General features: G+C 44.4%; 1 protein-coding gene across 1 annotated transcript; it reads right to left on the bottom strand.

The window, feature by feature from the left end:
• Positions 1–327: 327 nt before the first annotated feature.
• Positions 328–19432, bottom strand: Wdr82 (WD repeat domain 82). Its single transcript, XM_051140122.1, has 9 exons — positions 19249–19432; positions 12927–13024; positions 8312–8378; positions 4888–4987; positions 4316–4432; positions 3795–3950; positions 3425–3494; positions 2436–2578; positions 328–993 (listed from the first exon to the last, which is right to left on the bottom strand). Exons 1-9 carry the CDS (start codon positions 19407–19409, stop codon positions 964–966), a joined length of 942 nt encoding a protein of 313 aa, XP_050996079.1. The 5' UTR covers positions 19410–19432; the 3' UTR covers positions 328–963.
• Positions 19433–26924: the final 7492 nt, after the last annotated feature.

The following is a 26924-nucleotide window of genomic DNA, read 5'->3' as shown; positions in this document are numbered from 1 at the left end:
AGGCTAAATATAACATATAACACAGGCCTAGAGCCAGCTCTTGGGTAGGAGCTGGGGAAGAGGGTATCATGTGCTGACTATGTACACAATTTGTAGTGGGCAGGGAAGGAAGGCATCAGTGTAAACTCAAGACTCATTCCACAATACTGGCCCACAGGAAAACGTGACGTGACTCAGGTACAAAAATAAACTACCACCTTGCTTTTGTACAAGCCAAGCTTGGCAGGACCCCCACAGAGAGACTGTGGGATTGTCTCGATGGGGGATCTGCACCAGGCTGCTAAGCCTTACAGCTCTCAGAACGTACTTGCTACCTGCTTCCCTTCCTTTTAGGCTCTTGAGCTTTTTGCTAGCCAACATCCAAGGCCAGGGTCTGCCCCATGCACCTCACAGGAATACTGTAAAGCCTCCTTCCAACAAATAGTGGCCTTCCGTGTCTGGCCCTTTCTTTGACCCCAAGGTATATGAAGACTTATTTTTGTAAATGTTTGGCACCTAAGAAACATGATGGTTGAAATGCCACAATTAATTACACAGGGAGACCCAGTAACAAGACATGCAAAGTGAGGGCAAGGAGTGCTGAGCTGCCCTACTATCTCAAAACCAGAACCGTGAGTGGGAGAAGGATGTGCAGAAATCCGGTGACTTCACTGGCTCCTCAGCAGCAAATACATTCAAAGGGGCTCAAGAGCCCCACTGTAACCTAATTGTAAGTATCTGAAGAGCTTGGCGCACCAAGAGCTGGAAAGGCTGAGTGCCAACTGAGTCTGCAGCACCAGGAGTTCTTTTGAAGGCGCTCAGCAAAATAATTCTTAGAGCAGATGGACAGCACATCCCTGGGAAGGCCAAGTGAAAAGGTGTTCTCCAGCCCAAATGATCAATCAATCCCACTGTCATCTCAGTCATCTCCGACCTTTTCCTGTTGGCTGCCCTCACTGTACAAGTAGCCCAGCTGCATCAGGATCAGTCATCAATGGTGGGCAACCAGAAGGCCTGGAAGGAGAACACAAGTCAGCTTTTTAAAAGCCAGGTACCTTGCTAGGCGTGGTGGCGCACACCTTTAATCCCAGCACTCGGGAATCAGAGGCAGGTGGATCTCTGTAAATTCGAGGCCAGCCCGCACTACAAAGCGAGTCCAGGACAGCCAAGGCTACACAGAGAAACCCTGTCTCGAAAAACAAAACAACCAAACAAACAAAAAGCCAGGCATCTCATCACTATGGAAGGTTCTTCCCCACCACACAGTATCAAGGTGACCAACCCCAATGGTGAAGGAATTATGATCTAGTGGCCCTTACTCCTGACTGAACAATTATCTGTATGGACTCAGAAACATTCTGCAACACTCAGTTTATTTATTTCCAACATTCACTCTCTACCTTGCACCCACCATGGTGGCCCAGTGTTTTAGTGGCTTTATGTGCCTTAGGCCAATCTCAAACGCACTATATAATCAAAGATGACCCTGAACTGATCTTCATACCTTTACTTTGCAAATGCTGAGATTACAGGTATATACTAACACATCCAGCTTAAATTAGTTTCTTTCCATCCTTCCAGAACCGGAGGGATTGAACCCAGCCAGGGTTTCATACATGCAGGCAAATGCTCTAAGCTACATTTCCTCTGGTACCATCCTTCTTGGTTTCTAAAAACAAGAAATTAGCTAGATGCAGCTCAGCAGTAAAGGCCCCAGGCTCAAGCCTCAACACTAAAGAGTGGTGTGCATTATGCTCTGGATAAAGGCAGTACTGAAATGCCGCATCCAAGGGCCTACTTAAGAGATGGACAGAGGTTAAGGGAAACTAGAGATCAAGACTCACCTACTTCCCATCTCCAGTTAATTGTTTTCTAAAGTTATGCTTGTGTGTGTGTGTGTGTGTGTGTGTGTGTGTGTGTAGGCCAGAAAACAATCTGATTTCCTCCTTTTAGTCAGAGATCAAATTTAGGTTATCAGGCTTATCAGTAAGCATCTCTGTACCTTCAGAACTGTTTTGGTTTCAGTTTGTTTGTATTTAAAACAGGGTCTCATATCATCCAGGCTGGACTTGAACTCCTGGTTCTCCTGTCTCTACCTCCCAAATGCTAAGATTAAGATGTCTGCCACTAAGCCTGACTGAGTTTGATTCCTGGAACCACACAGCAGAAGGAGAGAACCAATTCCCACAAGTCATCCTCTGACCTCTGCATGTGTGCCATGGCACATGTTCAGGAACGCGCGTGCGCGCGCACACGGATTCAAGGCATGCATGCCCAGTGGACCCATCTTACTAGAAGAGGAATGTCTGTGCAATGAGCAGCCTAGTCAGGTACCTATGATGTGGGGTACAGGGAAGCCATCACTTCCGAAACATGAACCGGCAGTGTGTGGAACACTGTCTAAGGCAGTAACCCTCCATGCCTTCCATGGAAAACAACTCTCACTGCTCACATACCATGTTGGAACAGGCGCTGGCAAAGGTCATGAACTTGGGGTTGAACTGCAAACAGGTAATGGGACCGGTGTGTTTACCATCCAACACAGCTACTTTTATGCCACTCTCTCCGTTCCAGACATGGATCTTGCCATCTTCTGAACCTAAATGAATGACCAAGACAATAGTAGTTCAAGAGGCAAGTAAAGACAAGCGAGAGAAAGATCAACACATTCCTCAGCAGAAACTGCGAGGACAATGGAGGAAAGGTACTGGGAATTGATCTTGATTTGTCTCTGTTTGAGATTTAGTTTGTTATGTAGCCTAGAGTAGCCTTGACCTCTTTATGTAGTCCATGCCAGCCTCAACTTTGTAATTTTCCTGTCTCTGCCTCCCAACCACAGCACCCAAGTGCTGGTGAGTGGAGTGGATATGAAGGAGTGCGTCACTGTTCCTAGGTCATTTCCCATCTACGTGGGGACTAAATACCATTAGTCCGCTGACATCTGGCCACCAAGACCACTGAGCGCAGGGTTGTGCCAAGCTGGTGATACAATGCAGTAGTGCTTTTGGAGCTTAACTTTCAAGTCCAGGAGGGGAAACCCACACATCGCCAGTTCCAATAAAGAACACATGCCTGGTGGGGAATCAGAAACCCAAGGCCATCCTTGTTCATGGCCAGAGGGGTTACATAATGAGACCACTGCAACAAGTGAAAGAGAGAAGGGGGGAAAGAGCCTGAGGCAGCTCAGAAGGTAAAGGCGGCCTGCCAGAAGGGGCCCACCATGGACCTCCAATGGTGGGATGAGAAAACTGACTCCCAGAAGGTGGTCTCTGACCTCTACACACATGGCACTGCATGTATACTCATGTGTACAAAGTAAACTCCAAAATCTGAAGGTGCTATACAGAAAATCTGAAAACGTCCACTGAACAGAATTTTAGTTACTTTGCTTAATAATGAACAAATGCACAGTACCAGAAAAATAACAAAGAAAACAAAAGCTCACCAATCATAATAAATTGTGAATCTGGAGTAAATGAAGCTTCGAGTGTAACAGCTTTGCTGTTAGCATAACCCTGAAACACAACAGAGCAGTTCTCATTATAAAGCCATTAATAAAACCAACCCAACACACTACTACTAGCTGCTTCCCCCCCACAAAACACTCCCAACCCTAGCCCCACATTTAGAGAGGAGGAGCAAACACCCTCTGCTTACTGTTACAAATAAGTATATTTAAAAGCAACCTTAGGTCACTTTGTGAGAGGTGAATGAATGATTCCAATCCAAAGGAAGTAAAGTTCATGCTCGGGAGGAACCATAAGCCCAGGCCTTATGAGCAATGAGATAGCCACTCTTCAAAGCTGTGGGCTTACCCCGAATGTGTGCATCACCACGCCCTTGAATGCATCAATGAGACGGATGAAGCTGCCGTTGGTGGAGATGAGGATGAGTTTGCCATCATTGCTGAACTTAAGGCCTGTCCACTCACAAGTCCGATCATATTGCATCTTAAAGGTTGCAAATGGTCCCTGCAAAACACAAAAATAGCAGTCCCCAGGCTCCACACACATCCCTACTCCCTCTGTTAGAACCCTGTTCTAGTCTTTAAATTTTTTTCATTTTTTATCCTACATCATTTAGATTCTTCCTGAGAAGACAGCAAAGAATGAAGCACTGCTCTGCCTCCACCACAGAAAGTCTTTTTAGACAGGCTTTCATTGTGTGTAGCACTGGCTGGGCCAGAACCACTATGTAGACCACCTGCATGTGCCTTGGAGTATTGGGTCAAAGGTGTGTGCCACCACCATGCCTAACCCAGAAAGGGTTTTCAAATATCCAAGTTGCCCTTAAAATTTCTGCACCTTCAAGATAGCTTAAGGATTCAAAGATTTACCTTATCAAAAGAACGAAGGTCATAAAGTTTGACCATTTCTGAGTTGACACCTGCGGCAAAAATTAACCCTTCTGGATCAAAGGAACAAACTGGTTTGCCCTGTAGATGCATGAGGCCCTAAAAAGGAAGAGGAAAGTTAATGAATGCAGGAGCCCACCATTCAATCACTGACTTTTTCCAATGAAAACTTAAGGAAGGAACAGGAACCGCACCCAGCCTACCTAGAAAGCATTAAAAAGTAAACAAACAAAATTCTGACTAAGTCACCATATGATGCATTTCCAATCAACCTGAACTACAAACATTTTAGAGTTCAAAGAGAAACAAATTCCTTGAGGCTAAAGGCTCTAGGCAAACTTTTTCAAGCACTAAGCCATATTATAATGCAATCTGCTCTGGAGTAGGACATCTGCTTCCCAAGCAGTAGCCAACTAATAAAAGATTTTGCTGCCACATAACAAAGACTCTGGGATCCAAAAATGGAACCACTGTTGTCTCCCTTAACTGAGAGGGAGAGCTGATAATGCTTTCCACAGAAAATGCTCAAAAATGTAACTGTGAGGTACCATTACCTGGCAGTTAGGAGACCGCAGATCCCAGAGTCGAATGGTCTTATCAAGAGACCCAGAAATGAAAGTGTCATCCACAGGTGACATGGACAAGGCCACCACCCTGCAATGTAGCAAGATAAATAGGAGTTGAAGCAAAATATGAGCAAAAATTGGATGTGAACCCTAAACCACTCTGCCTGCCTACATATACCTATTTTCCCAAGACTACCATCTTAGGAAGTACACACAAACTTATCTGAAACAATTAAAAAGCAGCTAATTGGAAAAACAAAAAACAAAAAAAAAACAAAAACCCAAAACCAAACAAACAAACAAACAAAAAACCAGCCTAAAAGTTCCATATTAAAAAATATGGTTCTTAGGCTGGAGCTATACAGGTCAGTGGTAGTATTACAAACAAAATATGTGATTCTACTGAAAATCAAAAGCACAGGGAGATCCTAGTCTACACTCACTAATGGCTGTCATAAAAAGACGGCTCAACAACCAAAGCTACACAGAGAAACCCTGTCTCGAAAAACAACATAAATAAATAAATAAACAAACAAACAAACAGGACAGCTCTGTGCTGGTAAAGAGGAAGACAGAGACTCAGCCCCTTATCTACCACTGATGAAATAAAGTTGTACAAAACCCTTTTTTCAGGTTGGGTGTGATGGTGCTTGGGAGGTAGAGGCAGGCGGACGTGAGTTCAATGCCAACCTGGTCTACATAGTGAGTTCCAAGCTAGTTCCATGTCTGATCTGCTGACCCCACCACAAAAAAGCCAAAACCAACCAACCAAACAAACAAATGTTACATTTTCTTGAAAGACAGTTATGGGACTCAGAAATTCCACTCCTAGTATATATACACGAGCAAACTGAAAGTGTCTACACAAAAATGTTCGTGCTTTTAAAGCAGCATTATAAATGGGAATAACCCAAATGCTCACTAAATTAACAAATCAACAAGATGTGGACTACAAAAACATGACACAACATTATTAGAGAATAAAAGAAAGCAGGTGCTAATTCATATGATAACAGGGATGAATTCTGGAAACATTATGCTACATGAAAGAAGCCAAACACAACAGGGCATATGTTATCTGATGCCATTTATACAAAAGCTTCTACAGGGAAATCGAGAGACAGCACTTGACCACATGGCTGCTAATGGGCACCGAGTTTTTCTTAGGGTCATGAAAATATTCTAGAGTTATAGTAGTGGTGATTGCCTACTACATATATGCACACATATCACTAAATTGTATTTATTTTATTTATTTTGAGATAGGGTTTCCACACTGCCACATTAATAAAACAGAGAGAGCAAAATGCATATGAACATGCAATTTTCTGAAAGTGTTTAGCTCGAAAGTTCAGAGAAGGTCTCAGTTGATGCAAAAGGCTCTGTACTAAGTACAGGGAACATAGAACTAAAACCCTGGCCCTAAGGAAACTTACCTGCCAGTTCACATGGGGCCAACACTAGAGCAAAGTGAATAAACAGTGGCCTATTCTTTGCCATTACATAGTAACCAACACTTCCTGTCTTCAGCAACACAATATAAATACCCTGCCTGCTTGTAAATGCAACTTTCTTACTTAATTATTTTGAGGGAGAAGGAGTTTTGAGACAGGGTGTTAGTAGGTATCCCAGAATGACCTTTAATTTACCATGTATCCAATACTGCTTTTCAAGAGACAGCGTGTTAGTATGTATCCCAGGATGACCTTTAATTTACTATGTATCCAATACTGCTTTCCAATTCTTTTTTTTTTTTGGTTTTCTGAGACAGGGTTTCTCAGTGTGTTGTCTTAGCTGTCCTAAATTCACTTGGCTTGCTTTGAACTCAGAGATCTGCCTGACTCTGCCTCCTGAGTACTGGGGCTAAAAGTGTGTGACATCCCACCTGGCAGAAGCACCACTTCTAACAGGCAGCTCTCAGCCACCTCTCCTGTCACCCTTTAGTCATGACATGGCCTTCTTGAAATCAGAGTGGCTATGACTGCTATGTCACAAGACCCCAATCCCTTCCAGGGACATATAAGGAAGCAGCAATTATTTGGGAGAAGAGGGAGATAGATGCCATTTAAGTAGCCCATGCTCCTACAAACAAACAGGATTAGATTTACTGGCTTACAAAGTGAAGACTTGGGGAGAATCATGTCTTTGGACTATTGTTGGAGCCCTAGGGTGGTTAGATATTTTTTTTCACACCTTTAAGCAAAAGTGACACAGTATCTGTCAGGTCACTATAACAAACCACTCTATGTTATCTGTATTAATGCACATCTTTAGTTCTAGTATTTGTGAGGCAGAGACAGGCAAATCTCTATGACTTTGAGGCCAACCTGATCTATACAGTGAGTTCTAGGATAGCCAAGATCACATAGTAAGATCCTATCTCGAAAGAAAGAAAGAAAAGATTAGGGCTAGAGAAATGGCTCAGTGGTTAAGAGCACTGGCTGTGCCGGGTGTGGTGGTGTATGCTTTTAATCCCAGCACCCAGGAAGCAGACAGAGGCAGGCAGATTCCTGTGAGTTCAAGGCCAGCCTGGTCTATAGAATGAGTCCAGGACACCCAAGGCTACAGAGAGAAACCCTGTCTTGAAAGGAAAAAAAAAAAAGAGCACTGGCTGCATTCCCAGAGGTCCTGCGTTCAACTCTCAGCACCCACATGGCATCACAAAACCACCTGTAACTATAGCCCCATGGGATCTGATGCCCTCTTCTGGTGTGTAGATACACAAGTAGACAAAACACCTACGTAAAATAAAAACAACAAGAAACCCTTCACATTATATGGAATATTTTTCATGTAGAGGCCAAATCAAATGTTGGCCCCTGCAGTAGAAAGCCCCATAAATGCAAATGGCTCTTTTGTTGGAGCTGTCTGAGATATGGTGTTACTAAATACCAAGTCTAATTGTTACAACATAGGTTTTAATTTAATAACTTTAGTCCACATGTTTCTAACACACACAGAGACATGCAGAGACACAAATTCTTGAATGGTAAGCATGCTCTTACACTGAGCCATATCCCAGCTCCTTACTCACTATCCATGGCACCCAGACAACCCCCCCGCCCCACACACCTTGGTTTTTCAAAACAGGGTTAATCTGTATAGACCAGGCTGTCCTCAAACTGGAGATTTGCCTACCTTTGCCTCCTGAGTGCAGCGGTTAAAGGTGTGCACCACCACTGCCTGGCTCCTTCCTTATATTTTAAGAGATTATATAACTATCTCTGAAACCATATCTCTTACTTCGATTAACCGCAGTAAACCAAGAGTTGACTGAGATCAGTTAACAAGATGAAGCAGAATCCTGAATAGTAGTAGGAAGGCTAGATTTAATAACAACACTCTCTCCCCTTTCTCCCATTCTCAGTCACCTCAGGTATGAAGGAAGTGAACTTGTAGTACTTAGTCTTACCTTTTGCTGTGTCCAGGAAAATATCTGATGTATTTGTTGTCATGCAAGGACAAGTAACGAATAGTATCTGTAAGAAAACAAATAAGGGTTGACATTGTACTATTTAAATGAAACTTATGTTGCATTTTCATTTTTGAAAAAACCTACTATATCAGAACCTACAATATTCTATTATCCAAGCAAATTATAGACAGATAAACTTGAACAACTTCTCTCAACAGCTTGGGTGCATATAAAGATTCATACAACTCAAAAGCCTAGTTTTCAGTTGACAGCATTTATACCAACATTTAATATCACAGTTTTGGGGCCTATATGTGTGGGTCAATGGTGATGTACTTGCCTAGTGTGTGTGAAGCTCAGAATTCAATCTGCAGCACTGAGGTGGGGGTGGGGGACTCGAGTAAAAACTACATTAAAAAAAAAAAAATCACCATTTTGTTACCAATCCTTGGATTCTTCATAAACTACAATTCAACTTGTCCTGCATAAATTTTTCCTACTAGTTATAGACACTAATTTTATACAAAATGACAATCTTATATTGAGCATCAGGACAGTAAAATCAAAGGGCTATACAGCGAGTTGGAGAATAGTTGGGGCTATTCCATAGCCAGACTGTCAAAGAAAGAAAAAAGAGAAAGAATGAGGGAGATAAAAGAAAGTCTATCTAGAAAAGTAAACAACAGGGGCTGGAAAGACGGCCGGGGTGAGAGCACTTGGGCTCTATTCTCAGGAGCTACACGGTGCTTCACAGCATCCGTCACTCCAGTTCCAGGCATGGACGTTCTCTTCTAGCCTCTCTGGGCACCAGACACACACGTACATATGTATATAGCCACGCAAAGCACTCTTCACATAAAAAATAAAAATAAAAAGAAAAACAAAACAAAATGGCATTGACAGCAGAACGAAGGGAGAGTGGATAGGCATGAGCGAGGCCCTTGGTTTAATTCCCCGCACCACAGAGGTAAAAAGAACAGAACTAGAAAGCAGGAAAGTACTATGCACCTAAAAAGATGAAGACAAGCTGGATGTGCTAACTCTAACCTGTAACTGCAGCACATTGGAGACAGCATGGTGTAGGGAAACCGTGTCTCAAAAAACAAACCAAAATGCTAATAAAAACAAAGCTCAGAATTCAATCTGCAGCACTGAGGTGGGGGTGGGGGACTCGAGTAAAAACTACATTAAAAAAAAAATCAAAAAAAAAAATCACCATTTTGTTACCAATCCTTGGATTCTTCATAAACTACAATTCAACTTGTCCTGCATAAATTTTGGTGGCGCACGCCTTTAATCCCAGCACTCGGGAGGCAGAGGCAGGTGGATCGCTGAGTTTGAGGCCAACCTGGTCTACAAAGTGAGTCCAGGATGGCCAAGGCTACACAGAGAAACCCTGTCTCGAAAAACCAAAACCAAACCAAACCAAAACAAACAAACAAGCAAACAAACAAACAAACAAAAAACACAAGAAATTGTTGCTGAGAAACAGGTAATAGAAAACATGGCACCAAAATGCAGAAGGGAAAAAGGCAAACAAAGAGGTCCAAAGTATCAAGTGTCTTCTAAGTGTGCTTTTGTTTTTGGTTTTCTGGTTGTTTTGTTTTTCAAGACAAGGTTTCTCTGTGTAGCCTTGGCTGTCCTGGACTCGCTCTGTAGATCAGGCTGGTCTCAAACTCAGAGACCAGCCTGCCTCTGCCTCCTGAGTGCTGGGATTAAAGGTGTGTGCCACCACACTGTTTTTTGTTTTGTTTTTTTTTTTAAGATTTATTATTTATACAGTGTTCTGCTTGCTTGTACACCTACACACCAGAAGAGGGCACCAGATCTCAGTATAGATGGTTGTGAGCTACCATGTGGTTGCTGGGAAGTTAACTCAGGACCTTTGGAAGAGTAGATGGTGTTTGTAACCTCTGAGCCATCTCTCCAGCCTCCTTCCTTTCTTTTTTGAGACAGAGTCTCACACTATAGTTAGTGCTAGATTGGAACACAATATATAGCCTATGCTAGCCTTGATACTAGCAGCAATCCTCCAGCCTCAGCCTCCCAAATGCTGGGATTATTGATGTGAACAACACCCTGGGCTTGCAGGGATGCTTTCTAATGAGAGGGCATTTAGGCTCAGAGAGAGAGAAAAAGGAATCCTTTCTCTATCACCTGTAACAGAATTCCACAAGATTTACTTGAACAGCCCAGGCCTCTCACTGACACCCACAAAGCATTTCTGGCTATTCTAGTGCCAGGAATTACTCACCTGCCCTAAGAGAGACCCCTCCCCATTACCTGGAGTCCCAGAGATGAGCAGGGCTTCGCCATCTTCTCCACCCCATGTGGTAGCTGGTGCGCTGTTCCTGGCAAGGCAGTGGCCTGTACAGTTATCTCCTGTACCGGGTGGTATCATAGACCCTCAAACTGTACAAACTACTACCTCAGCCTGGAAGCAGGCAAGAGAACGAACGGAGCACGGGAGGAGCTCTGCAGGACGCACTCGAGGAAGGGAAGGCAACATCCCCACAGCAGAGGCCTGGCAGCAAAGCTGCAATTGCCACACATTTGCCTCACCTTGTACCATATTAGGAGAATTATTTAATCGCTCAGAAAAGCAGCCCAACAAAGAAATACAGCAGTCATTTAGATGTATACACACACACACACACCCCAGGAGCCTAGCATGTATTGTTATTCAAAAGCATCAATAGCATTGTATACTCAGAAATACTTCTGAAACAGTCATGAAAAATAGAAATTAGGTAAGTACTAAAATCAAGTTCAGGTAGAGAAGTCTCACTAAAGAAAGACTACTCCCATTTGCTTTGAGACGAATTAAAATAGCAATCTAAGTTATCCTTGCAGGGTGGTGCTTGACTAATCCCAGCACTAAGGAGGATTCCTGTGAGTTTAAGGATAGCCTGGTCTATATACAGAGTACCAGACTGCCAGGGCTGCACAGTGAGAGCCTGTCTCAAAATAGGGAGGGAGAAGAGATTACTCCGTGATTAAGGGCACATACCGCTCTAGTAGAAAATCTGAGCTCACTTTCCTAGTACCCATGTCAAACAGCTCATGATAACCTGTATCTCCAATTCTGAGATCTGACAACTTCTGGACTCTGTGGGTAGCTGTATTCACATATGCACACACCATCTACACACACCTACACACACCTACACACACACACACACACACACGAGATCAAAAAAAAAATCTTAAGGAAAAAAATATGCCAGACGTGGTGGCGCACGCCTTTAATCCTAGCACTCACGAGGCAGAGGCAGGTGGATCTCTGTGAGTTCAAGGCCAGCCTGGTCTACAAAGCAAGTCTAGGACAGCCAAGGCTACACAGTGAAACCCTGTCCTTGAAAACAAAACAAAACAAAAAACAACAAACAAACAAACAAACAAAAACAAAAAAACAAAAACAAAAACAAAAACAAAAACAAAAAAAGAAAAGAAAAGAAATCTAGATGCCAGAGGCATGGCTCAGTGGTTAACAGTGCTTGTCGCTCTTCCAGAGGACCTGAGTTTGGTTCCTAACACCCACGGCACATGGCTCACAATTGCCTGCAACACCAGCTCCAGGGTACCTGATGCCCTGAGGGCACTGGTACACATCCTCACAGAGATGCACACATCCACATAAATAAAAATAAATCTACTGTGCCAGCCATAGTGGCACAGACCTATATAATTTTAGTACTCAGAAGCATGAATATCATGAGTTTAAGGACAACTTAAATTACAGTAACACTATCTCAATAAACCTAAAGTAAAAAAAAATCTCTGTGTAGTCTTGGGTGTCCTGGACTCACTTTGTAGACCAGGCTGGCCTCGAATTCACAGTGATCCACCTGCCTCTGCCTCCCAAAAGAGCTGGGATTAAAGGCGTGTACTACCATGGCCGGCTCTTAGTTGTTTTTAAGACAGGGTCTAGCTACAAATGCTAAACTGCCCAGGCAGGGCTCAAACCAGGGACAGGGCCTCAGCCTTCTTGGGTGCTGGGCTACATCTACTACTCTTCATCTCACGCATTTGGTTTCCTTTTCATTCTGCACTTAGTGTATTTGCAAGTTCTGTTTTATTCTCCCTCAATCAGAAATGTAAACGTTATCTTTACACCAATCCCCTGACCTTTTAGTTTGAGGATAGTCTCACTGTGTAGCCCAGGCTAGCCTGGTACTCCCATTCCTCCAGCCTCAGAGGCTCAAGTGCTAGGAATACAGATGTAAGGTGTGACGCCTGGTTTAACCCACATACATATTCTAAACGGAAGGCCCAGGGGTTTACTAATTGCTGTGTGTTGATTATTTCTTCCTTTCGTTTTTTTCTAAGTATGCTCTCAAGTTTCAAGGAGTTCAAATCATAAACACAATTAAGTTACTTCTCTTTCCTGCTTCCCATTGTAAAGTAGACGTTTCTCACATTCTGTTCCAAGTCCTTCCAAGTGCTAGTGACTTACTTCCAGAACGCTTTCACTTTTAATAATGTCATCAGCACTGGTAACATCATAGGAAAATATTTAAAGCAACTATAACCAAAGCACAAGTCCTCCCAAAGACTCTGTCAAGTATTTCAAAGGAACCATTACTGTGACTTCCTAAAAAGGCTTGCTTACCGTCTATTTTGTTAGAGCTGTAAACAACTGTGTTTGCTGCGTGAGTGTATCTGATGAGGTCCACACCATATTTCTTACTGTATAGGGTTCTCTTTGGTCTGATGAGCAAACAGAGAGAAAAACAAAAACCATCAGAATCCACTATCACAACCAGTCAGCTCTCCATTTAACCAGCAGCACTTGGGTCTATGGCAAGGGCAAGGATTATTAGTAGACTACTCATCTCAGGTCTCCTCCAAGTGTAGGCTGAGCTCTTAACCACTGAGCCATCTCTTCAGCCTCAAACCCCATCTCTTGAAAATAAAAACCAAGTGTTAACAGTAACTCAAGAATACTCTTTCATTTATGAACACTAAGGCCCAGGTTAGAAAGTAAAAGTAAATACAGAGTATTAATTCAATCTTTTATTACGATGTTCAAAGGGAGGGAGGCTTTTTTTTTTTTTTTTTTGAGACAGGGTTTCTCTGTATAACAACCTTGGCTGTCCTGGACTCACTTTGTAGACCAGCCTGTCCTCGAACTCAGAGAGATCAGCCTGCCTCTGCCTCCCCAGTGATGGGATTAAAGATGCGTGCCACCTCGCCCGCTGGAGGGAGGCTTCTCAAGGCAGGGTCTCACAGGGCCTCCAGGTCACTGCATAGGTTGAGGATGGTCCAGAACTCATGGTGCTCCTGCCTGGAATTCTCTAGTGCTAAAATTACAAGAATGGTCCAATATACCTGGCTTCAAATGTAAACTTTGAGAAGATTATCTATTTGAGAAAAAGGTACATGAAATATCACAAACGATGACTTACAACAGAGGGATATGAAAGTACCTCGAAGCCAGTAACCTCCCCCCCCCCCCCCTGGTTTTCTGAGACAGTGTTTCTCTGTGTAACCTTGGCTGTCCTGGACTGGCTTTGTAGATCAGGCTGGCTTCAAACTCACAGTGATCCTCCTACCTCTGCTTCCCAAGTGCTGAGATTAAAGGCATGCGCCACCATACCCGGCTGTCACATGCTGTTTAAAGCAATTTTTGAAACCCAAATACCTCTAAAAAACAATTTGTTTTAATTAACTAATTTTATTTATTTATTTATTGGTTTTATGTGTAGCCCTGAATGTCCTCAAACTTAGAGATAGGTGGATGTATCCAACTTTACCAAGCAAAATTTAAATGCTAGAACTGTCTACATGAACCAAGTCAGAAAGTAAAACCTTTAACATGTTTTACATTTGCATCTTAGAAGAATTTAAAGCTAGACATGGTGCTTCATATCTGTAGTTCTAGCCAGAGCTTAAAAGGCTGTGGCAGGATGGTCATTATAAATTCAAGGACAGTCTCAACTACAAAATGAGACCCTGTCTCAAAAGGGCAGGGAATAAAACAAACAAAAATCAAACTTGAGGCTATGTGAGACCCTATCTCAAAAAGCCCCCCATATAGTAAGTAAAAGATTGATTGGTGTACTAATGTTCACCAAAGAGTCTGAATTTATGCAAAAGAATGTTTTACCTTCTCAACGTCAAATTATTTTGGAACCAGGGAGTTGGGCAATCAAATGACCCATGCTGCCTACAAGTCAATCATTTGCATTTTCAATTGCTAAAGTCAGAGGGGGCGAGGCCTTCTGCTTCATGAAACCTATCTCGAACAAGAGTTCTTGAGATTGTACTATACTTTTTTTTTTCTTTTTTCTTTTTGTTTTTCGAGACAGGGCTTCTCCTCTTATACAGAGCCCTGGTTGTCCTGGACTCTCTTTGTAAACCAGGCTGGCTTCCAACTCATAAGAGATCCATCTGCCTCTGCCTCCCATATGCTGAGATTAAAGGCCACAACCAGTACTATACTCTCTCTATGTCCTCTTCTGTGAAATAAAATTACTCCGGTGTAGTCTCCTGTCTGGAGTTCTGCTTTACATCTGCCAGTGGTAAGAGTGGACCCTACTACTTCAGCTATCTACAGTGAAGACAGGTGGGGATATGCTCAGTCACAGAGCCCAGGGGAGTCTATCTTCAACACTGCAAGTAAACATCAAAAACAGCATTAAAGAGCCGGGCATGGTGGCGCATGCCTTTAATCCCAACACTCGGGAGGCAGAGGCAGGCGGATCACTGTGAGTTCGAGGCCAGCCTGGTCTACAAAGTGAGTCCAGGATGGCCAAGGCTACACAGAGAGACCCTGTCTCAAAAAACAACAACAACAACAAAAAAACAAAAACCCCCCCCCAAAAAACAAAAACAAAAAAACAAACAAACAAAAAACCAGCATTAAAGCATGTGGTATAAAAAACAAAAAACACTAGCAGGTTTGTTCCTAAAGAAAAGAAATCTACTTTTTATTTCAGTTCTACTCTGAAAGTAAAACTAATGCATTACCATTGTTTGTGTCTTTTCTGGCATATTATTTCAAATATTTTGGCAAGCTTCTTTATGATTCTGGAGGCAAAGTATGAATAAAGAAAGTAACAGTAAAGCCAGCTAGTGTTGGTGGAGTGCACATCTATAATATAGCACTTGCACTTGGAAGGTAGTGGGGTAGGATCAGGAGTTCAAGGCCAGTCTTGGACACAGAATTGGAGGGCAGCCTGGGCTACATGAAACCATTGTCTTAAGGAGGCAAACTAAGTACATATGTGTGTGTATACATAAATTAAAATATTTTGAGGGAGTGTGTGTGCATGTAAATAAAATAAAATATTTTGAGGGGGGGTTCAAACCAAACGGAACAAAAAATTCCTTAAAACCTCTTTTTTGGGTTGATGAGATGGTTTAAAGGCTAAAGGTACCTGCCTCCCAACCTCAATAACCCGAGTTCAATCCCCCAGGACTCATATGATGGGTGGAAAATGCCAAATCCTGCAAATTGTCCTCTTACCTACACATGTACAGCAAACTCACACACAATAAAAATGTAAAAGAGAAATATGTTGTATAAAAAAAACTGCTTGCAATAAAAAAAATATTCTTTTAAGCCAAATATTGTTGGCTCACACCTGTAATCCTAGCAATGGGAAGCTGAGGCAGGAAAATTGCTGTTTGAAGCCAGCCACCACTATGTCTACAAAGCCAGTTCCAACTGTTGGGAATGTAGTTTCTTAAAAAGCAAAACAAAACAAAAAACCAAAATCAACTGTATTTTAGCTATTTTCAAACACCCAAATTGAATTTTTTTTTTCCCCCCGAGACAGGGCTTCTCTGTGTAGCGTTGGCCATCCTGGACTCACTTTGTAGACCAGGCTGGCCTCGAACTCACAGTGATCCGCCTGCCTCTGCCTCCCGAGTGCTGGGATTAAAGGCGTGCGCCACCATGCCCGGCTAAATTGAATTTTTTTATTTAATTTTTTTTGGTTTTTGTTTTTCTTTTTTTAAGATTTATTTATTATGTATACAGTGTTCTGACTACATGTATGCTCACATACTAGAAGAAGGCACCAGATCTCATTGTAGATGGTTGTGAGCCACCATGTGGTTCCTGGGAATTGAACTCAGGACCTTTGGAAGCAGAGACAGTGCTCTTAACCTCTGAGCTATCTCTCCAGCCCTGTTTTGTTTTTTCAAGACAGGATTTCTCTGTGTAGCCTTGACTGTCCTGGTCACTTTGTAGACCAGGCTGACCTCAAACTCACAGAGATACACCTGCCTCTGCCTTCCCAGTGCTGGGATTAAACGTGTGTGCCACCACCACCCGGCCCTGAACACCCAAATTTTAATACTTGTATTATCTAATAAAGATAGACCTCCAAAGCCAAGTTTGGTGGCACATGCCTTTAATCCCAGCACTCGGGAGGCAGAGGCAGGCAGATTGCTGTGAAGTCTAGGCCAGCCTGGTTTACAAAGGGAGTCCATTTGGGGTGGGGTGGGGGTGGCAAGTGAGATAGACTTCCAAGGAAACAGTAATTTTCTTCTAATGTTGGAATTATTGGACTATTCTCCTAAAATATATATTTTTTAGATTTACTGATTTCATTTGATGTATACAAGTGTTTTGCCTGCATGTATGTATAGGCACCCTGTGCATGCCCATCGCCCATGGAGTCCCGAAAAGAACATCAGATGCCCTGGAATTGGAGTTAAATGTTAACTGTGAGCTTCTATGTGGGTGTTGGTAATTGAACCCGGGTTCTCTGCAAGATTAACTTGTGCTTTTAACCACTGAGCCATCTTTCCAGCTGCTGGATTTTTTTCAAACATATTTTCTTTCTGTTTGTCTTTCGTGACACGGTTTCTTTGTGTAGCCTTGGCTGTCCTGGACTCCCTCTGTAGACCAGGCTGGCCTTGAATTCACAGCGATCAGCCTGCCTCTGGCCCCGAGTGCTGCGATTTCCATCACGGCCAGCTCATATTTTCTTTTTTAAAACAAGATTTTAAAGACCTTTTTTTTTTACTTCATTTTTATGTCTATCACATGTGAGTCAGAAGCAAGGGTCAGAGCCCCTAAAACTAGTTACAGATGGTTAACAGCCGCCATACTGGTGCTGGCAACTGACCCGATGCTCTGTAGGAGCTGCAAGCGCTCTTAAGCATCTCTTCAGCCCCTGGTCTTACCATGCAGTTCCAGTCGCACTCCAACATTCTCACCCCCAGTCTCTCAAGTGCGGAAATCACAGGCACTGCTGAGCAAAAACGCTCTTTTGTCAAGGGAGTTCTTTGGAACATTGTAACTTTCTGTAAGTTTGTAATCATGTAAAGGGTTACATACATGAATAAACAGTATTACAGTCTTAGCACTTTATTCCTTTGAATAGGGATATTCATTTCCATTTCAGGTTTTGGTGGGGATAATTCTATGCACTGCAAGAAACAGTTCAAACAAACAAACTTCCAATTACTTGTATTTCCCAACTTTAAATCCTACAAGCTCTTCCAAGCGACTCAAATGGTCAGACCAGGATAGAAATCAATACACTAATATGAACAGCAATTCAAATAACTCTCTGTCCAGCTAGTAATTCTCTTCCCCGGGGTCACCACTGTAGGGAACTCTTCCACAGACAGCAAGCCAGGTCCAGAGGTAGTTACATAATACTTTCTTATAGCACCAGTGAGGAAAGCAGTCAGGAAGGCCGTCATATACAGCGCAGTCTACAACAGCCCTACTTTAGATAAACTCAGACAAGTTCCAAAAGAAACTATCAGTTATTTGAAAAATATAAATAAGCAAAGAAACAGCTGGACAAAGTGAAGAAAAAGCCAAGGATTCAAAAACATGGATAACTTTATGGAAAACAGTATTAAACTGTTAAACACCTCCTGCTTAGGAAAGGTGACTGAAGTTGACAAGGAGAATCAAATTTAGCCTCAACGAGTTGCTGCTACAAAGGGTGACTGCTGATCAAGGATCTGGACTTTGAGGCAGGCAGACAATGTCCCTTTCACACCCCAGACAAAGTGCTCTGCTCAGCAAAGACACACAAATTCTCCAACTACCATATAACTTCCATAACCAGATCCAGAATTGTGATAATTACAAGCAAGCCACAATCTGGCAGAGTTTTTTGTTGTTGTTGTTGTTGTTTTGTTTTCTGTTTTGAGTCAGGGTCTCGGCTATGAAGACTGACCAGCCTCTGCCGCCCAAATGCTGAGATTTCTAGCTAGGCTGCCACACCTGGGTGAACTTTTTTTTTTTTTTTTTTTTGTAATGCAAAAGGAAACACTAAGTTGTTCCGGAATCTTTCTTTGTTTTAAAGAGAGCTCACATTCTTCTGACCAGAATGGGGCGGCCAAGTTCACATGAGTCTGGCAAAGAAAAGTTTCCGGGAGGCTGTTATTTAACAAGTTAACTGTAAGCGTGGGTATCCGCACGAGGAAAGGCCAGCAAGCTCCCAGAGGCCCAATCGATAAACCCTGACAGCTATAAACTGCCATGCCGCCGGGCTCGATGGCAGAAAAGGCCGCGCGGGAAGCTGAGGGGCAGGGGACGGGCACGGTGCCAGGGCTGAATCCAGGTCACCGCGGCGAGGGCAGAGATGGGCAGAACAGCTCCCGGGGTTCCGCACCGAGCTCAGAGCCGACCCGCGCATGCTGACAGTCAGGGGAGCGGGAAGAGCTCAGGTTCGGGCCACAGGGTGCACGGGCATGGCGTTTAAAGGTCAAGGTCAAGGTGGGGTTTTGCCAGCGACGGGGAGGCGCGCTAGGAAGAGAGCAAAGACACAGGAAATAGCAACCATCACCATCTTAAAGAGAAAGGGAGGTCTCCTGCAGCACTGCGGGTTGGACGCGGCCCCGGCAGGCAGGAGCAAGTGCACCGCACGCCGGCCGGGCCTCGGGAGGGGACCCGCGACAGAGGGGAGGAGGGAGGCGCTCGGACCCCGGCCCGGGGCCGCCACCACCACACTCACTTGCCCTCCTGGCAGTCGTAGAGCACGATGGAGTCGTCGTCGCTGCTGGAGATGACCGTCTCGCCATTGGGGCTGAAGTCAAAGCAGTTGATCTTATCCGAGTTCTCCCGGAACACCTTGGCGACGCGGAAGCTCCTCAGCACGCTGTCGGTCAGCTTCATGGCGGCGGCGGCGGCGGCGGCTGCTGTTGAAGGCAGCGGCGGCGCAGGGCCGGGGCGGGGCCGAGAGGCTAGCGAACAGGCGGGCTGCTGAGGGACAACCCCGGCGGTGCGGGCGCCGCCGCGCTGGAAGCGAGCGGGAGGCCGGCTGACAGTGGGGTCGCCGCGTCCTCTTCCTCAGGCAACAACGCCCTCTCGTCGGGATGACCGGACCTCACTGACCGTTCTCTTTCGGAGTCACTTCAGGGCCAACCGGCGCTCCGCAGGCTCATTGTGTCCGCCATCTTGAAGGGAGAAGCGGAAAAAAAAAAAAAAAATCAGAGGGCGAGGAGCCGAGGCCCCGGCGAACGCCGGGAAAAGGGGGCGGGGCGGGAACTGAGGCGCGAGTGTGGGGGGCGGGACGATGACGTCAGCAGGGCGGGCTTATGTTGCTCGGGGCCGGGAAGCGGGAGCCCGCCGTTCTCTGGGTATGAGGGTGGTTCCCTGAGGGCGTTGAGGATCCCTTTCCTGAGGGCAGAAAAGTTGAGGTCGTCCCGGGACTAGTGCGGTTGTGAGTGCTCCCAAGCCCCAGGGAGACTCAGGTGTCCCTCAGGTCGCAGGTCCTGGCAGAGAAAGGCCTGTCTGTCGGTGGGTGTGAGTCCGGTGAGCCCGTCACTGAGGGACTTGACCACTACACCACCATCCCAGGAGACCTTGATTTGTTATTTTAATGAAGTACAACATATAATTGCACAAATTTTAAGTGGGTGGCCTTTTTTTCCAATTGGGTATATACTATGAACTTCAGAAGCTTCTTTAAAAACTTTTTTGAGAGTCAAAGCTCGTGAAGATCGCTAACTTCAAGCGCGGGAGGAGGGGACTTTTAGTCAAGGCAGCCAGGCATTTCACTCCCTGATAGGTAATTGGAAAGTGTGACAACCAGAGTCCCTTATAACCTGGGCTAACAAACAACAAACAAACAAAACCCCACGAAATAGAAACACTAGAAAAGTTGGGAGTCCTCTTGGAAATAAGCAGAGGTTGTATCTCATGCCTTTCTGTAAAGAAACAGTATCTACATGGAAAGAGAAATTGTTAGCTGAGGGGAAAAAAGACAAAAGAGTGTTACGTTTGGACTAGTCACCTCCTCAAAAAGAACAGAGCTCCTGGCTACAATTAGAGTGAAACCTGAATGGATGGCAACTTTCCAAATTGCAAATTGATTCAGGAAAAATCTTCCACGGGTTGTTGCACTCAATTCCCAGTGATTGTTTTTGAGTTTCAAAAGGATGATACAGATGGGCACAGTGGCCAATGTCTGTAATCCCAGCAGATTGGGAGGCAGAGGCAGGCAGACCACTGTGAGTCTACAAAGTGAGTCCAGGACAGCCAAGGCTACACAAAGAAACCCTGGAGAGAGAGAGAGAGAGAGAGAGGGAGGGAGGGAGGGAGGGAGGGGAGGGAGGGAGAGAGAGAGAGAGAGATAAGAGAGAGAGAGAGAGAGAGAGAGAGAGAGAGAAAGAGAAAGCACTCGGGAGGCAGAGGCAGGTGGATCGCTGTGAGTTCGAGGCCAGCCTAATCTACAAAGCGAGTTCAGGACAGTGAAGGCTACACAGAGAGACCTTGTCTAGAAAAACAAAAAAGAAAAAATACTCTAATTAATAAACTCCTTGAGGGGGCTGGAGAGATGGCTCAGAGGTTAAGAGCACTGACTGCTCTTCCAGAGGACATGAGTTCAATTCCCAGCAACCACATGGTGGCTCACAACCATCTATAATGTGATCTGATGCCCTCTTCTGGCGTCCAGGTGTACATGCAGGCAGAGACTATATATAATACATTAAAAAACAAACAAACAAACTCCTTGAGAGTTATCATTTAGTTTAGCTTCATCAACACTAAAGCTAAGATGGCTGAAACCTCACATCTTAAATCTACAATTTTTCTACTTCGCAGCTTTGCTGGGTGGCCCATCTACTTATTATTTCTACACACAAAAATTTCTACAACATACTGATTTTTTTTGTTTTGGGGGTACTGTACTGTGACTAAAAATTTGGATTATTAAGGGTAAAATTGGTCCCTCATTCCTGAACAAAGCTGTTCCTTATATCATCAGTTGGGAAACAAATACACCCAGGAGATGCCATTTTGGGGGGGAGGAGTCCATCTTAACGTACTAAAATGACCATAGGAACAGCCATAACTTACCAAATGTTCTCAACCAAAAGAAATCCTTGAAGGATATCTTTCAAAACTATACCCATGCTGGGTGGTGGTGGCGCACACCTTTAATCCCAGCACTTGGGAGGCAGAGGCAGGTGGATCTCTGTGAGTTTGAGGCCAGCCTGGTCTACAAAAGCGAGTCCAGGAAAGCCAGGACTGTCACACAGAGAAAACCCTGTCTTGAAAAACCTAAACAAACAAACCAAAAAAACTATATCCTGTTCTTTTTCCAGATTTCACTGCTAAAACCAAAGCTTCCTCTAAGACTAGCATCCTGAACTATTTTTAAAATGCAAAAAAAATTATTTTTTTATATTGTAAGAGTCATGAAACATTTCTCCGTTTCACTTCCTGTTTGGCTCCCTGCTCTGCCATAGTGGGCTTGCCTGTCTTTCAGTTCAGCAGCAGCACTGCCTTAAAGGATAGACTGAATAAGACTCAGAAAGTCAGCCGGTCGTGGGTGGCGCACACCTTTAATCCCAGCTCTCGGGAGGCAGAGGCAGGCGGATCGCTGTGAGTTTGAGGCCAGCCTGTCTACAAAGTGAGTCCAGGATGACCAAGGCTACACAGAGAAACCCTGGTCTCGAAAACCCAAAAAAAAAAAAAAAAAAAAAAAAAAAAAAAAAGACTCAGAAAGTCTAGCTCCAGCCATCAGTGGGCCGAGGGAAAGCTGGAGTTGGGAGTGAACTGCATGGCTTTAAAAAAGCTCCAGGTGTGAGTTCGAGGCCAGCTGGTCTACAGAGTAAGTTCCAGGACAGCTAGAGGTGTTACACAGAGAAACCCTGTCTCAAAAAACCAAAATAAATAAATAAATAAAAATAAAAAGGCTCCAGGCTAAATGGTGGCTCACATCTTTAATCCCAGCATTAGTCTACATTAGTGAGTTTGAGGCCAGCTAAATAGTGGAGCTTGGTTTTTAAGACAAAGCAAGCAAACAAACAAAAATCAGGAAATAGAGATAAGATTCTCTTAAGTTGAGGACAATCTATGATGCATAGTAAGACTACTTAAAAATTAAATAAAAAAGCCGGGCGTGGTGGCACATACCTTTAATCCCAGCAGGGAGGCAGAGGCAGGCAGATCACTGTGGGTTTGAGGCCAGCCTAGTCTACAAAGTGAGTCCTGGACAGCCAGCATGACATACAGAAACCCTGTCTCAAAAAACCAAATAAATAAATAAATATTAAAAAAACAAGGGACGTGGTGGCACAGGCCTATAATCCCAGCACTCAGGAGGCAGAGGCAGGCAGATCACTGTGCCAGCCTAGTCTACAAAGCGAGTCCAGGACAACCAAGATAACACAGAGAAACCCTTCTTTTGAAAAACTAAAAACAAAACACAAACAAAAAACCCCAACCAACCAAAAAAAAAAAAAAAAAAAAAAAAAACCAACCAAACAACCAAAACCAAAACAGAAAAAGAGCTAGGCATATGGGGTTACAGGCACGTGCCACCTCTCAGAGTTTGTTCTAATTGAGGTACACTGCTGAGCTAACAGTGCCCAGCAGGGCTTTCTTAGGGCCCTGGAATAACTAGAGTCAGATGACTCATTGACTGTTTTTTTGTTTGTTTGCTTGTTTTTGTTTTGGTCTTGGTTTTGGTTTTTTGAGGCAGGGTTTCGATGGTTTTATTATTTAATCATATATATGAGACCAGTGAGATGGGCAGGGGGGAAAGTGCTTGCTGCCGTGATGAACATGGCATGGGCTCACTGTGGAGCTCATGGAACCCATACGGTGGTGGGAGGAGGGCAGACTTCCACAAAGTGTCCTTTGCCTTCTGTGCCTGGGTTGTGGCAGGTATACTTGCAAACTGAGCAAGTAAATGTAAAAACAAAAACTTATCTTCTTTCTTTTCTTCCTTCCTTCCTTCCTTGGCACTCAGAGGCAGACAGATCTCTGTGAGTTTAAGGCTAGCCTGGTCTACATAGCAAGCTGGCTCAGTGAGAAGTAGGGTGAGGTAGGGGCAGTAAATTCTGAGGGCAGGGAGATTTTTCTTTTTTTTTGGTTTTTCGAGATAGGGTTTCTCTGTGTAGCCTTGGCTGTCCTGGACTCACTTTGTAGACCAGGCTGGCCTCTAATTCACAGTGATCCGCCTGCCTCTGCCTCCCAAGTGCTGGGATTAAAGGGGTGTGCTGGCTCCCAATTTCTTTTAGGCTTTTTTTTTTTTAAAATAAAGAGACAGACTGGGCCTGAAGGGAAGATAAACTTGTTTCTGTTTTGACCCCAAGTATGGGATGGAAAAGAGGGCAGGATGTTTACCACTTAGATGTGAGAAAGCAGGATGTTTTTCCACATAGAAGTCTAACTACTTGGTAGGGGAGTTTGGTGAAAAACACCCTTTAACAGACTGAGAGGATATATATATATCTCCCCAAAACAGGCGAGAAGGTTTGTGGTTGGGACTTCGCTTTTGCCTGTTCATCTCTGAGCTTCAAAGAACTGTTCCAGGAAAGTTTCAAGGCTTTGGATTCCAGCTGAGGCTTGAAGTTCCAACTACTGCTCCTGGTTCCAGCAGCAACTTTGGTGGAATTGCTGATCTGCTGAAATCCTGCTGGCTATGCCAGAGACTGGTGTCCTTAAGGTTTCATTGTAGAGTTCTTCAATATCCTTTTCTGATTGTTTGGGTTAGTCGAGTTGTTAGGGAGGTAGGCTTGTTTAATAAGTTCGGAATAAAATATAATTGATAAAAAAATTGATCTTGCTGGGTGTGGTGGCGCATGCCTTTAATCCCAGCACTCGGGAGGCAGAGGCAGGCGGATCGCTATGAGTTCGAGGCCAGCCTGGTCTACAAAGTGAGTCCAGGATGGCCAAGGCTACACAGAGAAACCCTGTCTCGAAAAACCAAAAAAAAAAAAATTTGATCCTACACTGGGGCCAGGCATGGTGTTGCTTGCCTTTAATCTCAGCACTTGGGAGGCAGAGGCAGGTAGATTGCTGTGAGTTTGATGCCAGCTTGGTCTACAAAGGAGGTCCAGGACAGGCAGGGATACACACAGAGGAAAAAAAAAGAAAGATTGGGTTTCTGAGTGGCTTAGTAACTCTCAAGGCATTGAAGCAAACGCCCAAGACTGGATTTACATAGTGCTCTGCAACTCAAACTTTGGCCTTGTTCCCAAGGGAAAAGGCAAATAGCCATTCATATTTAACCAAGGCCATTGTTGGCAAACAATGCTGTCTTGTTCTGAGACAAAGATATGGGCTGACTTGGGCCAGAAGGAACTTCCTAGCTCCAGAAGCTCCATCTTGAACCCCACAAAATTGTCTCCAAAGTCTTAAAAAACTTTATCATAATCTGACCTCCCTTATGCCCCATGGATTCCAGTTTGCAGATGGACAGTGTAGTTCAGCCTGTGATATGCAAGGCCTTTCTTGTCCTGTGGTTGCCACCTGAATGGTTCAGTGTAGCAGCTACACAGCACACATGTATGTGCACCTGTCCCCGTTTCAGGGACATTGTCACCGTGGGAGAGTGCAGGCCCCTGTGCAAGACTGTTATATTCAATGTGCTCAAGGTCACCAAGGCTGCCGCTGCTAAGAAACAATTTCAGAAGTTCTGAGGGGACTCTGGCCTGCTCCTTAGAACAAATGAAGTTATTTTCCAACTTAAACAGGCGGTAGTGATGCAAGCCTTTAATCCCAGCACTTGGGAGGCAGAGGCAGGTGGATCTCTGTGAGTTCGAGGTGCCAGTGTGGTCTACAAAGTGAGTCCAGGTCAGGCAAAGCTACATACAGAGAAACCCTGTCTTGTGGAGGTGGGGAAGAAGGGGGGTTGGAGGGGGCAAGAGGGGGGGTGGGTATTACAAAAGGAGACACTTTCAAGCCAACAGAAATACCGTTTTAGGGCTTAGTGTAGCATCCCATGCCTTTAACATTGGGGTGGCAGAGGCAGGTGGATCTCTGAGTTACAGGACAGTCAGGGCTACACAGTTAGACCTTGTCTCAGAACATAAGGCAAACAAACAACAATATTATTTTAAGGGACTTTAGCATCCATAGGTTTTGGTATCTATGGGAATTATGGAATCTGTTATTGCTAGATAATGTTACTTTAAAAATTTTTTTTATTTTATGTGTTTTGGCTGCATGTATGTATATGTACCACATAGGTGCACACTGAGGCCAGAAGAAGGTGTAACTGGAGGTACGGATGGTTGTGAGCCACCACTGCAGGACTGAGTCCTCTGGAAGAGCAACCAGTGCTCTTAACTGCTGAGCCATCTCTCCAGAACTAATCCCTCTCTCCTGCTTTCTTGAGACAAGGGCTCTCTATGTTGCCCTGGCTAGCCTGAAACTCACTATGTAGACACCAGGCTAGTCCTTTTTTGGTTTTGTTCTTGATTTTTCAAAATAGGGTCTCTCTGTGTAGCTCCCGCTATCCTGAACTCACTTCGTAGACCAGGCTGGCCTCGAACTTATAGTGATCCGCCTGCCTCTGCCTCCCCAGTGCTGAGATTAAAGGCCTGGGCCACCATGCTCGGCTTTTTAAATTTTTTTATTTTATTTTTTGGTTTTTCAAGACAAGGGTTCTCTGTGTAGCTTTGGCTATCTGGACTCACTTTGTAGACCAGGCTGGCCTCGAACTCACAGAGATCCACCTGCCTCTGCCACCACCACCCACCTCATCAGGCTAGTCTTAATCTCATAGAGATCATCTGCCTCTGCCTCTGGAGTGCTGACATCAAAGGCATGTGCCACCACACTCATTGGTGGACATTACTGCCAGATGTTAAGAGACAACTCTGAAGCCCTGGTGGTTCTCTGGTAAACCTGGTAAGGGATAACTGTGCCCTGGCAGTCTCTCAGGTCTCCAGGTGAGCTGCTTCTGAGAGCAGTTTGCAGCTTCCACTCTACCCTGCTACTCTCTAGCACTGCCATTCCACTTCCTTCCCCCGGAGCAGCTGCACACTGGCATCTTTCCACTAGACAGGCCGTCAAGAAGTACTCAGCACTTCAGAGCCCAGGGTGTTGGCAGGGGAGGACTGGCCCCAAGATTGAGGCCTCACCCTGAGATGGAAGGGCTTTGTTTCTTTGTGTGTTCGTCCTTTCTTCAATTTACTGGAGCAACTTTGTTTCCTTTTGAGTACAGCTCTATACACCGCCCCCAACACACACCCAGGGTTTCTAGCCTTGGCTGTCCTGGAAATCTCTTTGTAGACCAGGCTGGCCTCCAACTCAAAGAAATCTGCCTACCTCTGCCTCCTGAGTGTTCTGATTAAAGGTGTTACAGCTCCCTATTTTATTTTATTTTAATTAATTTATTTTGGTTTTTCGAGACAGGGTTTCTCTGTGTAGCCTTGTCTGTCCTAGACT

This window comes from Acomys russatus, chromosome 32, assembly GCF_903995435.1.
Source record: "Acomys russatus chromosome 32, mAcoRus1.1, whole genome shotgun sequence".
Classification (NCBI taxonomy): Eukaryota; Metazoa; Chordata; class Mammalia; order Rodentia; family Muridae; genus Acomys; species Acomys russatus.
The sequence above is the reverse complement of the archived record's forward strand: the minus strand, read 5'-3'. Positions and strand labels throughout refer to the sequence as shown.

What these genes read in the sequence shown, in the direction of transcription:
- Wdr82 (XM_051140122.1), bottom strand. Translation starts at nt 19,409, where the DNA reads ATGAAGCTGACCGACAGCGTGCTGAGGAGCTTCCGCGTCGCCAAGGTG. An exon ending in TTCACAATTTATTATGATTG is followed by an intron (nt 2,579 to 3,424) that starts GTGAGCTTTTGT and finishes TCATTCATTTAG; the next exon opens with GTTCAGAAGATGGCAAGATC. An exon ending in CCAGCGCCTGTTCCAACATG is followed by an intron (nt 994 to 2,435) that starts GTATGTGAGCAG and finishes TTCTCCTTCCAG; the next exon opens with GCCTTCTGGTTGCCCACCAT.